Consider the following 26,190-nt stretch of genomic DNA (forward strand, 5'->3'; position numbering starts at 1 on the left):
GAAAAAAAAGGCTGTTGGGGGCTAGGGAGTATGAGTTGATCATTATACATGAAGAAATAACCAATTTCCTCGTTTGGTTTGTTTTACACGCGTTTTAAATTTTATTGCCGAAATCGCTTTTTCTCGCCGAGATAAGCACGTTTTCTGAAATGCCGCTCTCCCGTCACTCTGGTTAAAGTGTTATGAAAAAAAAAGGCTGTTGGGGGCTAGGGAGTATCGAGTTGATCATTATACATGAAGAAATAACCAATTTCATCGTTTGGTTTATGTTTTACACGCGTTTTAAATTTTATTGCCGAAATCGCTTTTTCTCGCCGTGATAAGCACGTTTTCTGAAATGCCGCTCTCCCGTCACTCTGGTTAAAGTGTAATGAAAAAAAAGGCTGTTGGGGCCTAGGGAGTATCGAGTTGATCATTATACATGAAGAAATAACCAATTTCATCGTTTGGTTTATGTTTTACACGCGTTTTAAATTTTATTGCCGAAATCGCTTTTTCTCGCCGAGATAAGCACGTTTTCTGAAATGCCGCTCTCCCGTCACTCTGGTTAAAGTGTTATGAAAAAAAAGGCTGTTGGGGGCTAGGGAGTATCGAGTTGATCATTATACATGAAGAAATAACCAATTTCATCGTTTGGTTTATGTTTTACACGCGTTTTAAATTTTATTGCCGAAATCGCTTTTTCTCGCCGAGATAAGCACGTTTTCTGAAATGCCGCTCTCCCTTCACTCTGGTTAAAGTGTAATGAAAAAAAAGGCTGTTGGGGGCTAGGGAGTATCGAGTTGATCATTATACATGAAGAAATAACCAATTTCATCGTTTGGTTTATGTTTTACACGCGTTTTAAATTTTATTGCCGAAATTGCTTTTTCTCGCCGAGATAAGCACGTTTTCTGAAATGCCGCTCTCCCGTCACTCTGGTTAAAGTGTTATGAAAAAAAAGGCTGTTGGGGGCTAGGGAGTATCGAGTTGATCATTATACATGAAGAAATAACCAATTTCATCGTTTGGTTAATGTTTTACACGCGTTTTAAATTTTATTGCCGAAATCGCTTTTTCTCGCCGAGATAAGCACGTTTTCTGAAATGCCGCTCTCCCGTCACTCTGGTTAAAGTGTTATGAAAAAAAGGCTGTTGGGGGCTAGGGAGTATCGAGTTGATCATTATACATAAAGAAATAACCAATTTCATCGTTTGGTTTATGTTTTACTTGCGTTTTAAATTTTATTGCCGAAATCGCTTTTTCTCGCCGAGATAAGCACGTTTTCTGAAATGCCGCTCTCCCGTCACTCTGGTTAAAGTGTTATGAAAAAAAGGCTGTTGGAGGCAAGGGAGTATCGAGTTGCTCATTATACATGAAGAAATAACCAATTTCATCGTTTGGTTTATGTTTTACAGGCGTTTTAAATTTTATTGCCGAAATCGCTTTTTCTCGCCGAGATAAGCACGTTTTCTGAAATGCCGCTCTCCCGTCACTCTGGTTAAAGTGTTATGAAAAAAAAGGCTGTTGGGGGCTAGGGAGTATAGAGTTGATCATTATACATGAAGAAATGACCACCTTCGACGTTTGGTTTATGTTTTACACGCGTTTTAGTTTTTATTGCCGAAATTGCCTTTTCTCGCGGAGTTAAGCACGTTTTCTGAAATGTCGCTCTCCCGTCACTCTGGTTAATTTGGTATAATAAAAAGAGCTGTTGGTGGCTCGGGAGTATCAAGTTGATCATTATACATGAAGAAATAACCACCTTTAACGTTTTTTTAACGTTTTACACGCGTTTTAATTTTTATTGCCGAAATCACATTTTCTCGCCGAGTTAAGCAAGTTTTTCTGAAATGTCGCTCTCCCGTCACTCTGGTTAATTTGGCATAATAAAAAGTGCTGTTGAAGGCTCGAGAGTACCAAGTTGATCATTCTACATGAAGAAATGACCACCTGAAACTTTGGTTTATGTTTTACACGCGTTTTATTTTTTATTGCCGAAATGATTGTCTTTTTTTTTTGGTATGGCGCCGCTGTGAGTGGCAGCCTCCCAGCAGTGTTCTCTCTTTTCCACTTTATTTCCTACTTTTCTCCTTTTTATTTCTTCCTATTTGTCCATCGGCCGCACCTCGGCATGTGCAGATCGTTTTGGATATTTTTTCCCCCCGGCTGTGCACAGCGGTCGCGACCGGCATGACTCTCCGACGGCCATCCTGCTCATCAGGCCGGTTCTGACTGGGTCCCTCGCCTTGGCCTCGCAGCCGCGACCCCTGTGGGAGGTCCGCTCCCTCGTGCTCGTCGGAACCAACGACCTTAGCCGTGCCAGCCCCATGCTGACCATCTGCACGTGCCTCGACTGGGTGCCCAGGACGCTGCTCACGTTTGCCTGTTTTGTGATGTTTTACCGATTCACGACCACGGTCCATTGGGCGCCGTTGAACTTGACTGCCCTTAGACCTGTAAGTGGACCCCGTGGAGGCTATTTTGTGAGTTTTGGGGTGTTCTTTGGTATTGAGGGGGGGCTGGTCGGCTGCTGTTACGTTCTTCCTTTGTCTTGTTGCTTTGTTTTGATGGCTTTTAACTTTCACACTTACTGGCTTTCTTTGTGGCGCCGTTGTGTGGCAGTCTTATAGGAGCCTATTGAGTTGCGCTCATGTTATCTGAGTGTCTTTTATATACCCGCTCTGTGGTATGAATACTGCAGGGGCCTGAATTTCCCCACCCCCTGGGATCTATACATTTTCAATCAATCATCTGACTTGGCCCACAATAGCTCCTACAAGATGTCTTGGCGCTGGGCGGACGCCAGAGTTCTGCAGAGCCGTGGGCACTTAGAAAATATTCGCCAAGTTGGCGTTGACCTCCAGGGGGAGAGGCTGATTTTGCGTCATTTGAGGCTGGCTGCAGAACCGGCGCGGGTCGGACGCACAAGACCGGCAGAGCCATGGGCACTTAGAAAATTTTTGCCAAGTTGGTGGGGACTTCCAGGCGAAGACCGTCATTTTTCGTCATTCGAGGCCGACTGCGGAACCGGCGCTGGGCGGACGCCAAAGCTCGGCAGGGCCGTAGGCACTTAGAAAATATTCGCCAAGTTGGCGTTGACCTCCAGGGGGAGAGGCTGATTTTGCGTCATTTGAGGCCGGCTGCAGAACCGGCGCGGGTCGGACGCACAAGCCCGGCAGAGCCGTGGGCACTTAGAAAATTTTCACCAAGTTGGCTGTGAGCTCCAGGCGGAGACTGTTATTTTTCGTCATTCGAGGCTAGCTGCAGAACCGGCGCGGGTCGGACGCACAAGCCCGGCAGGGCCGTAGGCACTTAGAAAATATTCGCCGAGTTGGCGTTGACCTCCAGGGGGAGAGGCTGATTTTGCGTCGAGGCCGGCTGCAGAACCGGCGTGGGTTGGACGCACAAGCCCGGCAGAGCCGTGGGCACTTAGAAAATTTTCGCCAAGTTGGCTGTCAGCTCCAGGCGGAGACAGTTATTTTTCGTCATCCGGGTTCGACCCGGGAACCGGCGTTGGACGGACGCCGTAGCCACGCAGAGCCGGTGGCACTTAGAAAATATTCGCCAAGTTGGTGGGGACTTCCAGGCAAAGACCGGCATTTTTCGTCATCCGGGTTCGACCCCGGAACCGGCGTTGGACGGACGCCGTAGCCACGCAGAGCAGGTGGCACTTAGAAAATATTCGCCAAGTTGGTGGGGACTTCCAGGCGGAGACCGACATTTTTCGTCATCCGGGTTCGACCCGGGAACCGGCGCTGGTTGGACGCCTTAGCCACTCAGAGCCGGTGGCACTTAAAAAATATTCGCCAAGTTGGTGGGGACTTCCAGGCGAAGACTGACATTTTTAATCATCCGGGTTCGACCCGGGAACCGGCGCTGGTCGGACGCCTTAGCCACTCAGAGCCGGTGGCACTTAGAAAATATTCGCCGACTTGGCTGGGACTTCCAGGCGGAGACCGACATTTTTCGTCATCCGGGTCCGACCCGGGGACCGGCGCTGGTCGGACGCCTTAGCCACTCAGAGCCGGTGGCACTTAGAAAATATTCGGCAAAAGTTTGTCACGAACTCCGGGCGGAGACCGGCATTTTTTGTCATTCGGGGCCGACCCGAGAACCGGCGCTGGTCGGACGCCGTAGCCACGCAGAGCCGGTGGCACTTAGAAAATATTTGTTTGTCATGACCTGCGGGAGGAGACCGGCAATTTTCGTCATTCGAGGCCGACGGGGGAACCAGCGCAGAGCGGACACTTTAGCTCGGAAGAGCTAATTCCGTGTCTCGTGAGCTCCAGGGGGGACAGGCTGGTTTTATTCATCCATAGCCGACATGGGAACCAGCGCGGAGCGGATTGGTGTTGCGCTGTCATTACCCTAAGGGGTCCCCCCCCCGATACTCGTTCTTATGGTGTTTTGGAAAACGGGGGGAAAGTCGATGAGTACACTGACTAGTGGGACCAAATCAATGTACTCTGGCGCACCTGAAGACCAAAAATGGTACTGCAGCTTAGCCCGGGTACCCCACCCCCTGGTACCTAAAATGTATGCTCTCCTGGTACCTAAACGCAGCTGCCCTGGTACCTAAACGCATCACCCCTGGAAATAGAGAGGCCGATTTTCGGCAATATCAAGCCGACTTAGGCTTCCAGGACCTCGGCTAAGCATTTTTACCGGGCCATGGATGAATTTTTGGACTTCCAGCTGGAAGTGTAGAGGCCGAATTTCGGCAATATCAAGCCGACTTAGGCTTCCAGAACCTCGGCCAAGCATTTTTACCGGGACATGGATGAATCTTTGGACTTCCAGCTGGAAGTATAGAGGCCGAATTTCGGCAATATCAAGCCGACTTAGGCTTCCAGAACCTCGGCTAAGCATTTTTACCGGGCCATGGATGATTTATTGGATTTCCAGCTGGAAGTAGAGAGGCCGAATTGCGACTAAGTGACGCCGAACCGGGCTTCCAGAACCTCGGCTAAGCATTTTTACCGGACCATGGATCATTTATTGGACTTCCAGCTGGAGCTGAGGAGCGGCTTTCTGGGCAAGATCACGCCGAGCCGGGCTTCCAGAACCTCGGCCAAGCACTTTTACCGGGCCATGGATGATTTATTGGACTTCCAGCTGGAGCTGAGGAGCAGCTCTTTGGGCAATATCACGCCGAACCGGGCTTCCAGAACCTCGGCTAAGCACTTTTACCGGGCCCCGGTTCTTTTTTCGGACTTCCAGCTGGAGCTGAGGAGCGGCTTTTTGGGCAAGATCACGCCGAACCGGGCTTCCAGAACCTCGGCTAAGCACTTTTACCGGGCCCTGGTTCTTTTTTTGGACTTCCAGCTGGAGCTGAGGAGCGGCTTTTTGGACAAGATCACGCCGAAACAGGCTTCCAGAACCCCGGCCAAGCACTTTTACCGGGCCCTGGTCCACCCCTGCCAGCGCATTTCAAACCTTGGCATTAATTTCGACCTAAAAGACAAAGTCTGATTTTTTTCTACCACTGCCTTTTTGCACCCAGAAAACCGGCACCGGCACCATAAGTTCACCGGGTGCCGAGTGCGTCGGCGCAGATTCTGCGACGGAGTAACGCTTCCCTTTAGCGGACAATCGGCGGTAGGTGAAATGCGCACTCTGACGCCTCTTTTCTTTTCCTTCCAGTGAAACTTTGTCAACATTCTGCGAGCCGCTGGCTTCCAGAACCTTGGCCAAGCAGGTGGAGGATTTTTTCCACTTCCAGCTGGAGGTGAGGAGGGACTTTTTGGGCAAGATCACGCCGACTTAGGCTTCCACAACGAGTGCCAAGCAAGGATGGATGGATGGATGGAAGGAAGAAAGAGCCACCTCCGTGGTTGGAAGTGTGGAAGTGCCAGCATGCTCCGTGGCTGGAAGTGTGGAAGTGCCAGCATGCTCCGTGGCTGGAAGTGTGGAAGTGCCAGCATGCTCCGTGGCTGGAAGTGTGCAAGTGCCATCCACTTCCGTGGCTGGAAGTGTGGAAGTGCCAGCATGCTCCGTGGCTGGAAGTGTGGAAGTCAGAGCCACCTCCGTGGCTGGAGGTGTGTAAGTCAGAGCCACCTCCGTGGCTGGAAGTGTGGAAGTGCCAGCATGCTCCGTTGCTGGAAGTGTGCAAGTGCCAGCATGCTCTGTGGCTGGAAGTGTCGAAGTGCCAGCATGCTCCGTGGCTGGAAGTGTCGAAGTGCCAGCATGCTCCGTTGCTGGAAGTGTGCAAGTGCCAGCATGCTCTGTGGCTGGAAGTGTCGAAGTGCCAGCATGCTCCGTGGCTGGAAGTGTCGAAGTGCCAGCATGCTCCGTGGCTGGAAGTGTCGAAGTGCCAGCATGCTCCGTGGCTGGAAGTGTGCAAGTGCCAGCAAGGTGTAGGTATGGAGGTATCAGCCAGCCACCTCCGTGGCTCGAAACTCGGCCTGTGTTCAAGGAGCCGGCCCTCACGCTCCTTCCTTGGATGGAGAAAGTTCGCAGTTGACACTTGGTCATTTTTCGGCCCGTGTTTAAGGAGGCGGCCGTTACGCTCCTTCCTTGGATGGACAAAGTTCGCAGTTGACACTTGGTCATTTTTCGGCCTGTGTTTAAGGAGGCGGCCGTCCTCCACTTGGTCTGTGTTTAGGGCGAAACTTGGTCTGTTTAAGGAGCCGGCCCTCACGCTCCTTACTTGGATGGACAAAGTTCGCAGTTGACACTTGGTCATTTTTCGGCCTGTGTTTAAGGGGGCGGCCGTCCTCCACTTGGTCTGTGTTTAGGGCGAAACTTGGTCTGTGTTTAAGGAGCCGGCCCTCATGCTCCTTCCTTGGATGGACAAAGTTCGCAGTTGACACTCTGTCATTTTTCGGCCCATGTTTAAGGAGGCGGCCGTCACGCTCCTTCCCTGGATGGATAACATTCGCAGTTGACACTCGGTCATTTTTCGGCCCGTGTTTAAGGAGTCGGCCGTTACGCTCCTTCCTTGGATGGACAACATTCGCAGTTGACACTTGGTCATTTTTCGGCCTGTGTTTAAGGAGGCGGCCGTCCTCCACTTGGTCTGTGTTTAGGCCGAAACTTGGTGTGTGTTTAAGGAGCCGGCCCTCACGCTCCTTCCTTGGATTGACAAAGTTCGCAGTTGACACTCGGTCATTTTTCGGCCCGTGTTTAAGGAAGCAGCCGTTACGCTCCTTCCTTGGATGGACAAAGTTCGCTGTTGACACTTGGTCATTTTTCGGCCTGTGTTTAAGGAGGCGGCCGTCCTCCACTTGCTTGTATGCACCACATTCGCAAACTATACTTTCTTCGCAGAGGTCTTTGCGCACCGGGAACGCACGCTCGCGCGGCGGCCGCGGCGCCTGAGTGTGACCCGCAATGGGTAGGAACCATCCACCCGACGTCGGCAAGCCGAGGCCGATGGGGGCCCTACCAAGATGGGTCATGAGTGCCAGTCGGTCAGTTGGGTGAGGGGGTACTCGGAGGCTCGCCGGGAGCAGACGGGCGACCGGGGATGGGGGGCGTACGCAGGCGGGCGGCAGGAGAAGACGGCCCGGCCCGTCCGGGGCGAAACTCGGCCTGTGTTCAAGGAGCCGGCCCTCACGCTCCTTCCTTGGATGGAGAAAGTTCGCAGTTGACACTTGGTCATTTTTCGGCCCGTGTTTAAGGAGGCGGCCGTTACGCTCCTTCCTTGGATGGACAAAGTTCGCAGTTTTCACCGCCGTAGAGGAGACCAGCCCCATCTCCTCCATACTCGTTCTGGTGGTGTTTTGGAAAACGGGGGGAAAGTCGATGAGTACACTGACTAGTGGGACCATTTCATTGTACTCTGGCGCACCTGAAGACCAAAAGGTACTGCACCTTAGCCCGGGTACCCCATCCCCTGGTACCTCGAGTAGAACTTGGAAAAATTTCGCCAAATTGCCGGTGAGCTCCAGGGAGAGAGGCTGATTTTGCTCTATTTGAGGCCGACCGCCGAACCGGCGTTGGGCGGACGCCATAGCCACGCAGAGCCGGTGGCACTTAGAAAATATTCGCCGAGTTGGCGGGGACCTCCAGGCGGAGACTGTTATTTTTTGTCATTCGAGGCCGGCTGCAGAACCGGCGCTGGGCGGACGCCAGAGCTTTGCAGGGCCGGTGGCACTTAGAAAATATTCGCCAAGTTGGCTGGGAGCTCCGGGCGGAGACCGACATTTTTTGTCATCCGGGTTCGACCCGGGAACCGGCGTTGGGCGGACGCCATAGCCACGCAGAGCCGGTGGCACTTAGAAAATATTCGCCGAGTTGGCTGGGAGCTCCGGGCAGAGACGGACAGTTTTCGTCATCCGGGTTCGACCCGGGAACCGGCGTTGGGCGGACGCCATAGCCACGCAGAGCCGGTGGCACTTAGAAAATATTCGCCAAAAGTTTGTCATGACTTCCAGACGGAGACCGGCAGTTTTCGTCATTCGCGGCCGACAGGGGAACCAGCGCAGAGCGGACACATTTGCTCGGAAGAGCCGGTGGCACTTAGAAAATATTATGTGTCTCGTGAGCTTCAGGGGCAGACCGACGTGTTTCGTCATGCGTGGCCGACAGGGGAACCAGCGCGGAGCGGACTTTTGTGAGGGGTCCGCCCCCATACTCGTACCGATTGGGTTTTGGAAAACAGGGGTAAAGTTAATGAATACACTAACTAGGGGGACCAACACATTGTACTCTGGCGCACCTAAAGACCAAAGTTGGTACTACCACCCCTGTGACTGGTGGCACTTAGAAAATATTCGCCGAGTTGGCGGGGACCTCCAGGCGGAGACCGTTATTTTTCGTCATTCGAGGCCGGCTGCAGAACCGGCGCTGGTCGGACGCCGAAGCTCGGCAGGGCCGGTGGCACTTAGAGACCTATTCTGAATTACACCTAACACAACTTTAGATCTATTGAATGAATAAATGAATGAAGTCGTTAAATAATGATTTTGGTTAAATACTAGGTATATACAGAAATCCTACAGCACAAAATGGGCAGAGTTTACTTATGTGAAAAGGAGTGGGAAGAGGATTTATTGAATTTATTTAATCTATTTTAATTCCCAGGAAAATTTGGATTTGCTCTAAATCCTGATTTAACCAAAAGATGGTGCCAAATTTTCACATACGTCTTAATAGAACGTATTAAACACTTAGTTAAATTGATAGAAGTTGTTAATAAGAGCGAGTGGAGTAACATGAGACCTTGTTTGAAAAGGAGTGGGAAGAAGACCTATTTAATTTATTTAATGGGAAAAAGTAAGACTTATTTAGTTTATTTAATCTATTTTTATTCCCAGGCAAAATTGGATGTGCTGCAATTCAAAATTTCACCACATGATGGTGCCAAATCTTGACTATAGATCTGATAGGACGTACTAAACGCTTAGTTAAATTGATAGAAGTTGGTCATATGAGCGAGTGGAGTAACGAGATCTATTCTGAATAAGACATAGCGCACACAACTTTGGATCTTTTGAATGAGACCTGAGGACGTATTAAACGCTTAGTTAAATTGATAGAAGTTGATAAGAGCGAGTAGAGTAACACGAGATATGTTCTGAATTACACAGAGGTACACACAACTTTGGATCTTTTGAATGGATGAATATTTGATAATGATAATTTAAATTATGACGTATAAATACTAGGTATAAACAGAAAATCTACTACACAAAATAGGCAGAGTTTACTTGTTTGAAAAGGAGTGGGAAAAATACTTATTTAATTTATTTTGACATGAGACTTGTTGTGAATTACACAACACAACTTTGGATCTTTCGAATAAATAAATGAATGAGTAAAGTCATTTAAATTTTGATTTTGTATAAATACTAGGTATAGACGCAAAAACTACTACACAAAATGGGCAGGCTTTACTTGTTTGAAAAGGAATGGGAAGACGACCTACTTAATCTATTTAATGGGAACAAGTAAGACTTATTTAATTTATTTCGTCTATTTTTGTTCTCAGGCAAATTTGTATATGCTATCATTCCATATTAATGAGAAGGACACTAGGAGTTAATTGCAAGTTGCAATACTGTTGGTGGATCAAACACGGCTGTCTGCAGCCAGTGGAAGTTTTAATAGGAGGTGTTTAACATAAATAGAGGAAGAAAGGGGTACTCACTTGAGAAGTCTTCGCCAACGTCCAACCATTGTGGCTCCTGGTGAATGATGCGAGCCTCCAACTGATTTGTATTTTTATTCTTCTTACAGTGGAAAACAGCCAACAAACACCGTGGAATGTAAAGGAATAAAATAGAAGATTAGCATTTAGCCTCAACCAACATTCACAGATACAACTTACGTTTCAGCTAGGGTTAGCTACACAGCTACACATTGCTATTGCTATGTGAACGCTAGCCACATCGACAACTTTAGTCAAACTACACAAAAGTAAATCTCTTTAAACACAATGAGTCGTATTTACCGTGTACGCTCTAGACGTTCCAGTTATAAGCAGAAAATAAAGATCTTTCGGGCATTAGTGGCAGGCAGCAGACGCCGAATTCGACGTCCCCCACCCCCCACGCCGAATTTCTCCTGGACTGCTCCTGATGCAAGACGATTGGACCCAGATTGTTACAGATTGTTAGTGCCGCAAAAAATTTTGTTTGCGCTCAGTGAATAATTCAATTTGCCATTTATTTAATATTAATTTATTTTCGGGAGATGTCAAATCCTTGCTCCATAGATCGTTGATTAACCATTTGTTTCTGCCATTGCAATTTTTCATTATTAAAATCATGCATCTTCGTTAACCCCCTGTCATGTATTTTATTCTAACAATTTTTCACTTGACATCCTGATAACTCCTCAATTCTTACACATGTATCATCCAACTAATTACCATGCAAAGTGACCTGGCCGGTAAGACATATCGGCAGGCCGGTAAGACATATCGCAACAGGGTGGCAAAAAACAAAGACGTACAACTTTTTCAAGCGAAGATTTAATAACAGTGAGTGACAGAAAGTGTTTTTTTCTGGGAAGTGACGATCAACCATCAACCAATGTAAGTAAAATGTGTAAAGAAAAACCGAGTTCATACAATATAGAATTAACAACACCGCAGGTAGTCTGAATAGCTAATTAGCTAACATTATTTTATTAGACGCGTGTAATTTGCACAGACCAAGAAAACTAAATTTCTAAAGAAAGCATGCTCGATACATTTTGATGTCAAAATAAATTTCCCTTTATATCATTTTTCCATCCATGCATAGCAATTATAATTAACGCGCATGTGTAATTTTAATTATTCAAGCAATGAATCCTGATTATATTTATTTGTCCTTCAACTAGATGCCAAAACAACCAGCAGTAGACAATGATTTAATTGTTACAGTTCTCTGCTCATCAAAAGAGGCCATATTTGAAAATGCCAACATAGCCACTCCAAGCGCTACTGTGTGGACAGATCTGAGTGACCATTTGGAAAAGAAGATGTCTGCAAAGGCTCTGTACACCTTTGTAAAAACAAACCGACACAATATCTGGTCAGCTCTGGGATTCAGTCATGATGAACCTGATCCTGAAACTAGCAGTGAAGCAAGCTCGGAATCAGGTCCTGAACTGCCATTTCAGCTTCATATTCCTTTTGACAAGTGGATGGAATTTATTCCGAAAAAGGCTGAATACAAAGATAAGAACCGTCGAACCCAAAAAAGAAACTATACCATTTTGAAGCCTGGCACCTGGACCCACATCATAAATGAACACATCTGGAAAACAGTCAAAATTCCTTGCACATTTGTTTTTAAAAGAGCCAAGGTCTATCCATCGGTCTCAAATAATTATATTGAAATCAGAGAATACTGCAAGGAGTGTCATGGCCTTCTCAACATTAATTGTGGCGGAGAGCCAGAAATTAACAGCCCAATAATATTGAACTGTTTCATTAAGAACCGTGATGACTCCTTTTACACTGGTAGCTCAAAGCGGTTTCTATCTGGACAGTTGCGTGAGCAGGTAGCCAAGGAACTTTGTGAGGGCAGGATGGAACCACATGTATGGCGAGCATCACAGGCAAATAAACTGATGGACCTCGGAGACTCTGAGCCAAGCCACCTGCCAAATTTGGCCACCCTGCGCAAGGCAAAGCAAGAGAAAAATGATTTGGCATTAGGTGACAAAAATCCAATTTTCTCATTGCAGATGTTGAAATACAGTTCACCTCACAGTGACAGCATCAAAGACATTGGACTTGACAAGTTTTTCTGTCACTATTGGAGTGAAACACAAATGCATGTGTACAAGAGCTTAAAAAAATCTCACCCAATATTATGTGTTGATGCAACTGGCTCAATAGTTAAAAAACTGATGAGACCGAATGGCACGTCTGGCCATATCTTCCTGTATCAGGGTGTTATGACAGGGCATACCAGTTCCAGTGTCCCAGTTGTGCAGATGCTGTCAGAGAAGCATAATGTTAATGCTATCACACAGTGGCTGAAGGAATGGATCCATGCAGGTGCATCTGTTCCTAAAGAAGCAGTGAGTGACTTTTCTCTGGCGATTCTTGGAGCTCTCGTCAAAGCTTTTACCCCTCATCCTGACCTGAAGCGCTACATCAATGAGTGCTTTAACATTTCACGTGGGAATCAACCTGGACATCTACCCCCATGTTTTGTCAGGGTAGATGTAGCACACTGTATTAAGATGATCTGCCGATGGGACTGCCTGAAAAACAAAATACCTCGTGTTAAGGATTTCTTTGTCAGGTCAATAGCACAGCTTCTTAAGTCACAATGTTTGCAACATGCAAAAGAACTTCTTCGTGCTATCACCATTGTGGCACTGAGTGAGACAGAGGGTAATGACAATTCTGGAGCCCCTATCCCATCAGAAAAGTCCAAGAAATACTTGAGAGCGCAAATTGCAGAAGAATTTGTCCCCATTTCAGATGAGGACGTTGAGGGACAAGAACCAGGTGATGCATTAAATCAGCACATCCAGACTAATGTCCGACAGTGGGTGACAGAAATATGTGAGGAGAGCAGGTCACTTGCCATGGCTGATGGGGATCGGGACAACATCCACTTCCTCCCTGAGATCATTCCCCACATAACAAGACTTGGAAGTTACTTGCCACTCTGGACAGCAATAATGGTCCCTCTCTTTAAAAGCACCAGCATCACTGCAAGTTCCGCGGCTGTTGAAGCAGAGTTCAAAAACATAAAAAAAGGCCTTTATTCAAGCATGAAAGCCTACCCATTCGTGTGGACCGGTTTGTTGCTCGTCATCTTTCCTTCATTGAGGGAAACATGCGGATTTGCTGTGCAAAACAAAAAAGTGAAAAAGATGCGTGTGATGCCACGACTGTCAAAGAGCCTGACAATGTCTGCACTACTTCTCAAACTGAAGTAGTAAACAAAAGGGAAAAACAATCTCATCCTGGAGGGGAGCCAGATGCATCTACTCACAGTCTTCCAATGGAAGACAATGCAGTTGAAAACTGGAGAGGTTTAGCGGTCCCACCTAAAGGAATATAAGAGTTTGATCTTAAAGTAGTTCATTAGACATCCTGTGTATGAGAGTATGAAACTGTAAAGTGCTGAGTGTGTGACGGTGGAGACAAAACAAGATATGTGGGCAAGGATGTGCACGAATGAAATGTTCCAGAACAAACAATAACGCAGGAGCAGCAAGGAGTACAAGATGACCCAGGGGCAGCTGGTGGATAACAACTGGTGACCCTGTATGGAAAACTACAACCAGGAGGAGCGAGCAAGTGATTCTGCAGAAGAAGAAAGACCAATAAGAGCAAGCTAAAGTTAAATGCAGTATACACATACCCAATAGAATAATGACAGAATGCCTTTGTTGATGTGCCATTTGCATATTGTGTAGTATAATTAACGGCTGGGCAACTCGGAAGTAGAGTACGTCTGCTGGTGGAAACAGAGGCGTACAGAGGTGTATTGAGAGGGACCCGAGACCCAGGTGATGTATTAGATTTGTGTGTTAGGAATAAATCCATTCGTGTGTGTGAAAATGCCGGCTTCCTGATACCTTTCTATTGCAGAACGAGCGCGCATATTGTTGGATGAGTGGCAGTTGGGTAAAGTCACAAATTGGAGTCAGATTAGTAACTTGAGTTTATGTTAAATAAGAAATATATTCCAACACACCGAAAAAAAGAAAGACAACTTCATATCTCTCTCCTTGTCCTGAATGGCTGCATATTGATACACAAGTGGGCTGGAAAAAAGTCAAGGTACCATTGTTGAAAAACAGGAACCATCAACAGCCTGTTAAACTTCGCACATCAAAAGTGTCTGTGCTCAATACTTGTGCATTTGATGCTGTCTGTCAATGCTTATGCTGTTCTTTCTGTGAAAGTTCTTCATTTGAAAAGACTGTTCTGGACTATGAACGTGGGAACCAATTCCTCCACCTGATGAAAACCATCACAACACAGGGTGTGAACCCACAGGTATACTCACTGAGGGCAGAACTGCTGGGAGAAATATTCAAACCTGTCCTCCTGACCTCTGGTGCTCTCCAAATTGATGCACAATGCCATGTCTCCACTGTAATTGAGAGCGCAATGAGGAATATCCCAAGTGTTTATTTGATAAGACAATGCTCCTCACAGTACTGCAATTTAGGCCAACAAGTAATAAGGCAAGTTTCACTTGTTTGTGTAAACATTGCTGTCCTGCAGACCTGCTGCATGGCTCATCTTCAGACTGCTGCTGAAAAGGAACTCAGCCTTTCGGACTCTCTCTGCCTCAGGCCAATTGAAAATCCTTCCCAGTGTCCGTCTTCATTCAAAACACAGGACAACAGTACAGGCAAGGATGTGTGTTCAGGTGATGTTACTCACAGCTACAAACTGGGAGAGTCTGTGTGGTTTGACATTGACCTTGGTAGCAGTTGCAAGGAAGTTACCTTACTTGAATTTCCCTCCAGTCTGGAGCTAAAAGAAAAGACTTTTACTTTGAGAGCAGTCATTGGCTTTGAACCAGGACCGACCCAGGATTCTCTTGGGCATTATGTGGCATACTGCAGGAGGACTGCATATGCCTGGGAGATCTATAATGACCTGGGTAGTGGAGTGAAAGCAGCATCAGTAAATACTAAGATCTTCCCACATGCTGTGTTCTACACAGTGCAGTGATGCATTGTTTGATTTGTTGAAAAAAAAAAAAGTGTTGATAAGGTTCCCTTTGAAAAATAAAGTTATTTTTTCACGTTTTCAAGTTTCTTTTTCTCGCTGTCATCAACTTCACATACATGTATTAATTGTTGCATTAATTAATGTTTTGGAACAGACATAGACTCACCAGGTAATTTAGGTTGCGGTGAACCTTTTTCACGTCAGATGTAATTGAAATAAATTATCATATAGGCTTATTGATAACAAGGAAATGAATCAATGAGCACGATAACACTAAAAGCACTAAAAGCAATAAAAGCCATTTCCCGCAGTGAAAGTTTTCTGTAAGCTAAAAAGAAAAAGAAAAAAAGGCTGAGAACATATTTACCTTGTATTCGTCTTGCATCAGGAGCATTCAAAGAGATTGACATTCGCGGCGACATACGGTGACGTCATCGCTATAAATTAAATGTGTAATAACTAAAAAAAACAAGCAGCACAAACGAAAAATTTTGCTGCACAAACCAGCACAAACAAAGCACAAACGAACGGTACCATTTTGGGTCCATTTGGAGAAAAAGGGGGGGGGGGCTGGGTGACGTCATCGCAATAAAAATAAATGTCTAATATCTACGAAACCGGAGCAGCACAAACGAAACTTTTTGCTGCACAAACCAGCACAAACGAAGCACAAACGAACGGTACCATTTTGGGTCCATTTGGAGAAAAAGGGGGGGGGGGGCTGGGTGACGTCATCGCAATAAAAATAAATGTCTAATATCTACGAAACCGGAGCAGCACAAACGAAACTTTTTGCTGCACAAACCAGCACAAACGAAGCACAAACGAACGGTACCATTTTGGGTCCATTTGGAGAAAAAGGGGGGGGGCTGGGTGACGTCATCGCGATTAAAATAAATGTCTAATATCTACGAAACCAGAGCAGCACAAACAAAAAATTTTGCTGCACAAACCAGCACAAACGAAGAACAAACGAACGATACCATTTTGGGTCTTCTTCTTCTTCTTCTTCGTTGGGGTTTAAGGGCAGCTTGCATCCTATTAGTTGCATTGCCGCCCCTACTTTTTTTTTTTAATTTATTTATTTTTTCACATCACAACACTAAATTCTCCTCACCAGACCAGTGCTTTTTAAAAACTCAAAAAAACAGCGCTTTCCCCTCCCACTTGACCCTACTTCCAGAATGGTTTTCACCGATATTCCCTCAAGCCCTTCTGTCCGCAACTTCTCCACCAACTCAACCCTTTGCCCATAATATTTCCTACAGGAAAGCAGCGCATGTTGCACCGTCTCCTCCTCCTGACACTCAGAGCACAGCCCATCCCGGTGTTTCCCCAGAAGGTGGAGAGTGCTGTTAAGAAAAGTATGTCCTATCCTCAGTCTGGCAATAATGACTTCATCCTTCCTTTTCCACCCTCCTCTCCCACACTCATGAACTGACTCAGCCACTCTACTACCCACTGAGAACAGGTGCCTCCCTTTGCTCTCCTGCTCCCACCGCTGTTGCCACTGCAGCATCACTTCCCTCCACACAATACTTTTACCCTCAGACTTAGACAGCGCTATGTTGGTCTCCACACGCTCTTTTTTCACTGCCTCTTTTGCCAGTTTGTCAGCCCTCTCATTCGCCAGGATACCCACATGTGCTGGAACCCACATCAGTGCTACCTTAACCCCCCTCGCTGCGACATCCCTAACAGCCAAAAGAATTTCCTGAATAAGGTCCTGTCGGCTCAGAGAACTGCCCCTCCCAATACTTTTAACTGCAGACACAGAGTCACTACACACCAGGAAATTACAATTTACAAGTTGCTCCGCCCATTGCACTGCCATCAGGATAGCAGCCAATTCCACAGTGAACACACTTAGATTGTCCGATGTTCTCTTACATGACTGTACATTTAATTTATTTATGTAAAATGCTGCCCCTGTAGCCCCAGTTTCCTGGTCCTTTGAACCATCCGCAAAGGCTAGTATATGGTCAGTGTAGTTCTCCGCCACCCGGCATTGAAACTCACGCACCAGATTTGCCTCTTTGTCCCTTAACTTGACTTCAAGCAGCTTTAGATCAACCTCTGGGGCCCTCAGCTGCCACAGAGGAGTCACTGGCCACAATACCACTGGGCAGAAATTCATGCCGTAAACAGCCACCTCTTGCGCCACTGTCTCCCCAGTCCACCCAAAGCTTTCCCCTCTCCCTGCCCCTCTCTCCCAGCTCGCCTGAAATGCCGACTTAACTGGATGGTCATCCCCTTGGCACCTCAGGCTAACCCAGTAATTAGCCTGGAGCTGCTTCCTTCTAAAACTGAGTGGCATTTCTCCTACCTCCACTTGCAATGAGCACACTGGAGAAGACCTCACAGCCCCTGTGCACACCCTCAATGCTGCCGCTTGAACTACATCCAGCCTAGCTAACTGGGACTTTGACGCTGACCCATAAACCACGCTCCCATACTCTATTCTGGATCTTATCAAGGATACATATATCTGCCTTAAAGATGACTTACTTGCTCCCCACTCTGTTCCAGCCAGACATCTCATTACATTTAAAACTTTCTTAGATTTATCAATCACGTATGTAATGTGGTCCCTCCACGTGATCCTTACATCAAAAAATACTCCCAGAAACTTAAAACACTTTACCTTCTCCAGGCTCTTTCCATACAGCTGCACCTGCATACTCTCCTCAACCTTCCTTCTAGTAAAAAACATACATTTAGTCTTATCTACAGAGAATCTAAAACCCCATTTCCTTCCCCAATTCTCTACCTGCGTTACAGCTTCCTGCACTTTCTTCACAATATGTTTCATATTTTTTCCCCTCTTCCACAAACCCACATCGTCTGCAAACAATGACTTGCCTACTCCTGGGTGCAGGTCTGTAAAAACATCATTAATCATTACATTGAACAATAATGGGTTTATCACACTTCCCTGCGGGATCCCATTTTTAACAAAGCACCTCCTGGAGATTTCTAGGCCTATCTTAACCTGAATACTTCTGTTACTTAAAAACTCTATTACCCAATTAAACATACTTCCACCCACCCCCAGTAAGTGCAACTTTATCAAAAGACCGTCCACCCACAGCATATCATACGCTTTCTCTACATCTAAAAACACTGCCGCAACCGTCTCTTTCCTTACCTGAGCTGTCCTGATTTCATGCTCCAAGCATACCAGTGAATCAGTGGTATTTCTCCCTTTTCTAAATCCACTCTGACAGCTGGCCATCAGTCCTCTTTCCTCCATAAAATGCATCAGTCTCTCATTCACCAGTCTCTCCATTAATTTACCCATATGCGATGTTAAGGCTATAGGCCTATAATTTGCCGGATTGCTTGCATCTTTCCCTGGCTCTCTAATGGGTATAGTAACCGCTTCTTTCCACCCTGATGGGATCTTCCCCTCCTCCCAGACTTTATTATACAAGTTCAACAACTTCCGCAATCCCACATCCCTTAAATGCCTAAACATGATATAACAAACACCATCTTTACCGGGAGCCGAGTTCTTACATTTAGCCAGTGCCCTCCTCAATTCCCCTACTGTGAATGGGACATTATACTTATCTTCCAATAAACCTTTCTTGTGAAAAGCCCCTGCATACACACCTTTAGTTTCCTCTCTGCCCCTACTCTCTTCCTCTGCCAGGTTATTGGGACTATGTACTTTGCTCAGAGTGTTCACCATCATTTCTGCCTTTTCCACATTTGTTATAGCTATCTGGCCCCCATCCAAGAGGATTGGGTAACCCCACTCCCTCCTATTACCTCCCATTTTTCTAATCATCCCCCACACTTCACCTATTGTGGTTGTGCTCCCAATAGAACTACAGTACCCCCTCCAATACGCCCTTTTCGTTTCTCTGATAGTCCTCCTGACCATTGCCTGCATCCTCTTATACTCAATCAGATGTTGGCAATTATGAGTCCTCTTCAGTACTCTTAAAGATCTATTTCTGTTCTTAACTACCTCTCCACACTTATCATTCCACCATGGAACTGCTTTCCTCTTATTCCTGCCTGTACTTTTGGGTATTGTAGTCTCTGCCGCCAGAAGAAGAAACGGCCGCACCTCTAATTCATATTCCTCCACATCACTAGTTTCTCGCCCTGCACTGAGAAATGCATCACTCACTACCCCAAAAGTTTCCCAGTCGGCCTTACTGAACACCCACCTTCCACTCCTATCCTCTACATTCAACGCCACACTAACGTCCATTTTACAAAGAATTGGATAGTGATCACTCCCTATGGTCCCTCTTTCATATACCTCCCATTCACACCTCGGCGCCAGTCTACCAGACACTAAAGTAAGATCTAATACGGATTCCTTTCCAGTTCTTACATCTATCCTAGTCTTTCTACCATCGTTAACACACACTAAGTTTGTACCATTCAACATATCTTCGATTACCTGCCCATTATTATCTGTTTTTTCCCCTCCCCATAATGTATTATGAGCGTTAAAATCCCCGCACCATATAACACTATCGCCATCCTGTCCCTCTACCTTCTCCAACTCATTCAACTTCAGCTGCTTACTTGGATTATAATAGTTTATTATCCCTACCTTCCTCCTGCCCGCCCAAACTTCCACCACCACATACTCCTGCTCTGCCCCTCGACCCACTACCCTATATGGCACTCCCTTCCTTACAAATGTTGCACACACCCCTCCATTACCGTGGTCTCTATCCCTCCTGAAGACAACATAGTCACTCAATACGAAATCCAGGTTAGGTCTTAACCATGTCTCCTGTACACATGTAATATCAGGCTTCACACTCCTGCTGTCAATAAATTTCTTAAAATCTTGGCCATTCGCTACCAAACTCCTAGCATTCCATTGCAAGAGTAACATAATCAGTAGATTATCCTACACTACCTGCTTCCTGGTTTGGCTGCCCATTCAGCCCCTCCCTTATCTCCTCCCACTTTAGTCCTACCAAGCCTAGATGTTGAATAGCAGCCTTTGTGATGATTTGAATCCTCTCAGTCTTGGACTTAACCTCAGCCGTAGCATTAATTACCCCTGCAATGAATATAACCAGCTCCTTCTTCTCTCCCTGTGCCCTGGACTCCTTTTCCCTGCTTGTTTCCTGCCTCTGGCTCCCAGCATTCCCTGAGCCGACCTCCACTCCGACCTTCCCTCCACCATTCCTCTCCGTTCCCCCCACCCGTCTGGCTGCCTCAGCATAGGATACTTTGTCCTTCACCTTTACATTCTGAATCTCCGCCTCCCTTCTCATCACTTCACATCCCCAGTACGCTGCGCTGTGCTTCCCACCACAATTGCAGCATTTTGGACTCACTTCCTCACCACACTCCCCATACTCGTGGTCTCCCCCACACTTAGCACATCTATTGACCCCTCTACAGAACTTTGCCACATGTCCAAACTTCTGACACTTAAAACACCTCATTGGCTTCTGCACATACTCTCTCACTCTGTACCTCATGAATCCGAGAGACACCTCCTCAGGTATCTCCTTCGAACTGAATAGCACTAGCATAGACTCAGTGACACTCTTCTCAACCCCCCTAGTCAACCGCTGCGCACCCTGCACCACATCACACTTCATCTTGAGGCTCCTCACAAGCTCCTTCACATCCATAGACACTGGAATCCCATATATCACACCTTTACTTCCTTCTCCTCCCACCCTCGCCACCTTTTCCACCACACTCTTCCCAACTACTTGCAGCCTTTGAGCTTTTGCAACCTGCTCCTCAGAGGTACACACAAGCAACAGATTGCCGTCATTCAACACTTTCGCAAACTCCACCTCTCCAACCTGTTTTCCAATTACTTTGGTCAATTTAACTGGATCCATACCCTTCACTCCACCCTCTCCTTCAAACCTCACTACAACCCTCCATTTCTCCTCTTTCCTCTGCCTTTCTGCAACTTCCCTGAAACGCTTCACTCCCCTACTCCCCACCATTTCCCAACTCCCACTCCCCTCCTCTTCCTTATCCCCCTCATCCATACCCCAACTACTATCTTCCTGTGACCCAGCCATGGCCAGAGAAGAGAATAAAAGCAGGCGTAATGTGTTATGGCGCAATTTTTTTTTTTTTTACCCCCTCAGCCCAGCGCCGCCATAACTGGCTCGCTACCTTCGAAATATTTAAAGCCTAGGTTCTTTTTGAAGAATTTCCATACAAGTTTTGTGCAGTTCCAAGCAAACGCTCCTCGAATACGTGTCAGTGCGAGTGCTCTTCCGCCTTCCTCTCCAAATCGAATGGGCAGTTTGCTGGGAAGTTCATCCCATTTTGGGTCCATTTGGAGAAAAAGGGGGGGGGGGGGGGGGTTGGGTGACGTCATCGCGATAAAAATAAATGTCTAATATCTACGAAACCAGAGCAGCACAAACGAAAATTTTTGCTGCACAAACCAGCACAAACGAAGCACAAACGAACGATACCATTTTGGGTCCATTTGGCGAAAAAGGGGGGGCTGGGTGATGTTAGAGATGTTCTAACTCTAACTTATTTTGCAAGAACCACACGAGAGACAATATGCCTTTTGAACACTTGCAAGTGGAGAATTTGTTCGTTACTGTAGATACAGCAATGTCCGAACAAAGTCTGCCGTTGAAGTCATGCAAGAGAGTATTTATTGAAAGAAGAAGGGTGGGGGTGAGAGTCAGCCAAGGTGGGGGTGACATTCGACATGTGTGGTGGTCACCTTGGCAAATGATTAACCACTTGGGAGGGTCCCAGTTTATCGCTCCACGAGGCCGTGGACATAAATCCTAGTGGAGCAAAACAAGGACGCCTCCACACCATGTGGAAAGCTTCAACAACTGAATGGTTAAACTTTTCAGAGTCACGGGAAGGTAAAAGGTTCAAACAAAGTTCATCATTCTAGTCTACATCCCAACATAATCATACGATCAAGATAGTTTATAAACCCTAACATATCCCTCCTGTTTATCATATGATTATGCCCACCCCAATCAATAAAACATAAGTAAGAAAATATAATGAAGAAAAAGAACAATAAAATAAAAACACAGAAACAGCACATCATTGTACCCATCACTTGCGAAGCATTTTCGATGGTCAAATCATTAAGTTTCTGTAAAACATGCTCGGCTAAACATCATCTACGCAATCTACATAGATCAATTTTAGTGTGTGAGTGAAAAACCTGCGGCAAGATGTTATAATGCAGGAAAGGTCTCACACGGTCCCTCTGCCTTAGGCGACCATAATGTTATCAATAACAACAGTCAAGACAAAAACTGCTTGTGTTTGTTCAGCCGTCATAGTCATCACATTTGACATGTCTGATATGTTGTATTTGCACTTGTGCTATGGTAGAAGACAAAAGTCTTGATACAGCAGACTTCAAACACAAGTTGTAAATAAGCAGATCAACACAAGCACAAAAAGCACAAGAGCCACAAATTTCAACAGCAGTTGCCACCAGTTGCCAGAGAATAGTCACAAAAAGAAATCCCATTGGTGTGGGACTTTGTCTTTTGACATGGCCTGCTGTAAGTTCTTCAGTGAATTCATGGCATCGTTGATGTGCGTGTCATTTTCTCCTGGTATGTATGTGCAACAGGAGGTCCCAATAATGTGGCACACACCACCTTGCGCTGCAGTCATCAAGTCCAGAACCATCCTGTTTTGTAAGACCATTTGCCTAATAGCCTGAATCTCTCAGTTTTGACCATCATTGACCTGCAGCGAGAGATTCACAAACGATTGGAAACGATAGTTCAGTGTCTCGATGTAGAGTGCTTGTTTTCCAACTCCGATCCAAGGAAAAAGCGCATGAACAACTTTGTCTCCGACGGACCATATTTTATGATCATTTGGGACGTTCGCACCCCAGACAGGGTCATGAGGGTCAAAGGTTGCAACAGCCCTGCGTCGACGTCCAGAAGAGTTGTGTGCTGTCGTCAGCTGATGATGTTGGATCCTGTAAGTGTGGTCTGTCACCCACACTGGAGCACACACTCCTGTCCAGTTGGCGGGCAGCATCGGATAAACCTTGTGACCACAAAGCCACCAGCCATTCTGTATGAAGTAGGTCCCGTTAGATGGCGCAGCCATATCGGTGGGAGATCCCTCACCACTTGAAATGGCTCTCTTATCCTGACACTCAGCGGTGATGTCCAAAGCTCCCATCCAGTTTCCTCCTGGAGAGCAGTCGTCGTTGATGCATTTGTGGGTCTCGTTTCCTTGGATGTAACATGTGTAGTTCACTCCAGCTGGTCTCTCTGTGTAGGCCTCTTGCGGCAATGTTTGTCCTTTAACAGTCACATTGAGATTTGTCCCGAAAAGCTGATCACAGGTACCGTCTGCAAGTCCAGGGCGGAAAGGGTCGGCATCACTGACTGTGACAGCACGGTGTTGATATCCAATTCCTCCTACGGATGCCATACATTTTGCTTCAGTGACATTCATTGCTCTCGCCTCCAAGTGAACTTGCGTGGAGGAAGGAGGGAGTTTGGAACACACATAGCATCCCTCCTGTGTGTGAGCTCTCATACTGAACTTCACATATCGGTACCAAGCGTTGGTTTCGTATGGGTTTCTGGGGTCCCATGACCAGTCCTCGAAATTCTCATCATGTGACCATCTTTTTCCACGAATGACACTGTCCATTGGTCCATTCAGATGAGCCCACAAACCATAGCACACTCCAACCACAGCGCAGCATAGAATCCACCTGGCATATGGAATTCCGTTGCTACTAGGATGGCAGAGACACCGGGACATCTCCTCGCCTAGCGGAGTGGGGATCGCTGAATTCTTCACCAACGTTGAGACGTTCCACCCTAAACGATGAAACTCCTTTGAAGTCGGCCTTCCCCACCACTCCGAATGAGGGGTCCAGCACTCTCTGCAACTTGCAGTGGCTGAGGTGAATCCAGCTGGGCCGTTCAGCAATCTTTACTGCAGTGGGGGTAGTCAGCAAGACTTGGAATGGTCCCTCCCACCGCGGGCTGGCCCAGTTCTTTCTTTTGATGACCTTGATGTAGACACAGTCTCCTGGCTTAATGAGGTTGTCAACCTGTGGGGAAAGAAGACCAGGTGGCAGTAAATTTGCATTTAACACATCTTTCATTTTGAGCGTTCTGATCATGTAATCTGCCAAGGTCTGTTCTTCATCTGCTTTTTGCAAATCTGCAGGGAACACAGGTAGTCTATACGGTCTCCCATGTATAATTTCAAAAGGCCTTAGCCCTTCTGAATTGGGGGTGATTCTCATATAGAGTTTCACCAAGTCTAGGCACTCTGGCCAGGCTCTGCCTGTTGATTCCATGCATTTTTTCAACCTGCTTTTGATAGTAGCGTTTGCTCGTTCAACCAGGCCTGCACTGGATGGGTGCCAAGCACAGTGGTTTTTTAACGTTATCCCAAGGTGTACAGCCATGTTTTGTACAACTTGGTTCACAAAGTGTGGACCATTGTCACTGTAAATGATCTGTGGGATGCCATGAACCGGTATGACGGTTTTGCAAATGGCTTTTGCCACTGTTAAGGCATCTGCTCGTTTAGATGGAACTATTTCAACCCATTTGGAAAATGTATCAATCATCACTAGGCACTAGGTGTGAGTTCAATAAAATCCATGTGCATGATTTGGAATGGGTAAGACGGTTTTGGAAAGGAGCCTCTCTTAGGTCTCATGTTTCCTTGTGGATTATGTTTCACACAAACAGGACATGCTTTACAAAAAAAATTTAAGTAAGCATCTAAACCAAAGGTAGTGAATTGTTGATGTATGATGGACCTCATCCCTCCTGTCGACACATGGCAAGGCCCATGTGTTGCAATTGCAGCTGCCTTAAAAAGTGATTTTGGTAAAACAGGTTTGTCATTGATGCGGTGGATATTATCTGTATCCACAACTGCACCTTTTGTCGTCCACATTCGTTTTTCCACCATTGGAGCATTGCCCTGCATGTCTGTCAGTATAGTTTTATCTATGAGTTGCGTGTCCTCTGAATCTATTAAAAAAATTTCATGGCCATGTTTCCCTGCTGCTGCTTCTTTAGCGATTTTGTCTGCAAATCTGTTTCCATTTGAGACTTCATCTGTGCCTGTGGTGTGAGCAGCACATTTACACACAGCAAGTTTAGCAGGTAAACGGATGGCCTGCAACAAGTCTTTCAACAAGGAGGCATGGGTAACCGGCTTACCGGTTGATGTTGTCATCCCCCTGCGCTCCCATTGTTTTGCAAAATAGAACAGAGTAGAAAACGCATCCTGACTGTCTGTGTATACAGTGACTTCCTTATCTCTTGCTAATTGACAAGCTCTTGTCAGTGCAATCAGCTCAGCAGCCTGCGCTGACCGATTGTATGGAAGCTTCTCTGCTTCAATAATCTGGTTTGGCAACTTCACAATTGCATAACCACTTTGATTGTTCCCTTTAGGATCCTTTGAACATGATCCATCCACAAACCACTTTTCCCCTTTATCAAGTGGAGTGTCACTTAAATCTTGTCTGGGTAGCTGTAGATGTTCTGTAGCATCTAAACAATTATGTGGGGTTCCATCTCCTGGCAACGGGATCAATGTTGCTGGATTTAGGACTGTGCACCTTTTTATCATAATATGCGGTTGTGACAGAAGTGTAGCAGTGTAGGATAGGTGTCTGGCGGGTGACAAAAAGTTCATTTTGCTTTGCAGTAGCAACACATCTACAGCATGTGGAACCAGCAAGTCCATTTTGTGGAAAAGGACCACATCTGCGGATAGTGTCACTGCAAGCGCTGCTGCGCATACTGCTTGGACACAGTCTGGTAACGATTGAGCCACTGGATCAAATTTTTTTGAATAAAATGCAATTGATCTTAGTTTACTGCCATGACTCTGCAGCAACACTGAGGTCATAAAACCATTCCTGCAGTCTACCGTTTGCACAAACGTTTTATTGTAGTCTGGTAAGATAAGGGTTGTAGTTTCCATCAAAGCCTGTTTCAGTACTACAAAAGCATCTTCCGCTACTGGTGTCCATATTATTTATTCTGTCATTGCCATGGGGACTCCATGCACAATATTCAGCAGTGGTTGCGTCTTTTCTGCATAATGTGGGATCCATGCTCTGCAGTAATTGCAGAGCCCCAAAAATGACATCAGTT

General features: G+C 46.4%; 1 protein-coding gene and 2 long non-coding RNA genes across 5 annotated transcripts; all 3 read right to left on the reverse strand.

Annotated features, from left to right (window-relative positions):
* Nucleotides 1–6,249: 6,249 nt before the first annotated feature.
* LOC147040570 (uncharacterized) lies at nt 6,250–10,489 on the reverse strand. 2 transcript variants are annotated; one of them, XM_085901010.1, is made up of 2 exons: nt 10,379–10,489; nt 6,250–10,154 (listed from the first exon to the last, which is right to left on the reverse strand). In XM_085901010.1, exon 2 carries the CDS (start codon nt 7,935–7,937, stop codon nt 6,549–6,551), a length of 1,389 nt encoding a protein of 462 aa, XP_085757136.1. In that variant the 5' UTR covers nt 7,938–10,154; nt 10,379–10,489; the 3' UTR covers nt 6,250–6,548. The 2 variants fall into 2 exon arrangements, with proteins under 2 accessions (XP_085757136.1, XP_085757137.1); XM_085901011.1 differs by having other exon boundaries at nt 6,250–10,157.
* A 434-nt stretch (nt 10,490–10,923) lies between these two features.
* LOC147040571 (uncharacterized) lies at nt 10,924–14,465 on the reverse strand. 2 transcript variants are annotated; one of them, XR_015063018.1, is made up of 5 exons: nt 14,397–14,465; nt 14,082–14,151; nt 12,956–13,428; nt 12,226–12,626; nt 10,924–12,036 (listed from the first exon to the last, which is right to left on the reverse strand). It is a non-coding gene; the product is annotated as an uncharacterized LOC147040571 (long non-coding RNA). The 2 variants fall into 2 exon arrangements; XR_015063017.1 differs by having other exon boundaries at nt 12,956–14,151.
* Nucleotides 14,466–14,483: 18 nt separating this feature from the next.
* LOC147040572 (uncharacterized) lies at nt 14,484–15,686 on the reverse strand. The gene is made up of 3 exons (XR_015063019.1): nt 15,441–15,686; nt 14,819–14,998; nt 14,484–14,717 (listed from the first exon to the last, which is right to left on the reverse strand). It is a non-coding gene; the product is annotated as an uncharacterized LOC147040572 (long non-coding RNA).
* Between the last annotated feature and the right edge of the window lie 10,504 nt (nt 15,687–26,190).

This window comes from Syngnathus leptorhynchus, chromosome 20 (assembly GCF_054491065.1).
Source record: "Syngnathus leptorhynchus isolate UIUO chromosome 20, UIUO_Slep, whole genome shotgun sequence".
Taxonomy (NCBI): Eukaryota; Metazoa; Chordata; class Actinopteri; order Syngnathiformes; family Syngnathidae; genus Syngnathus; species Syngnathus leptorhynchus.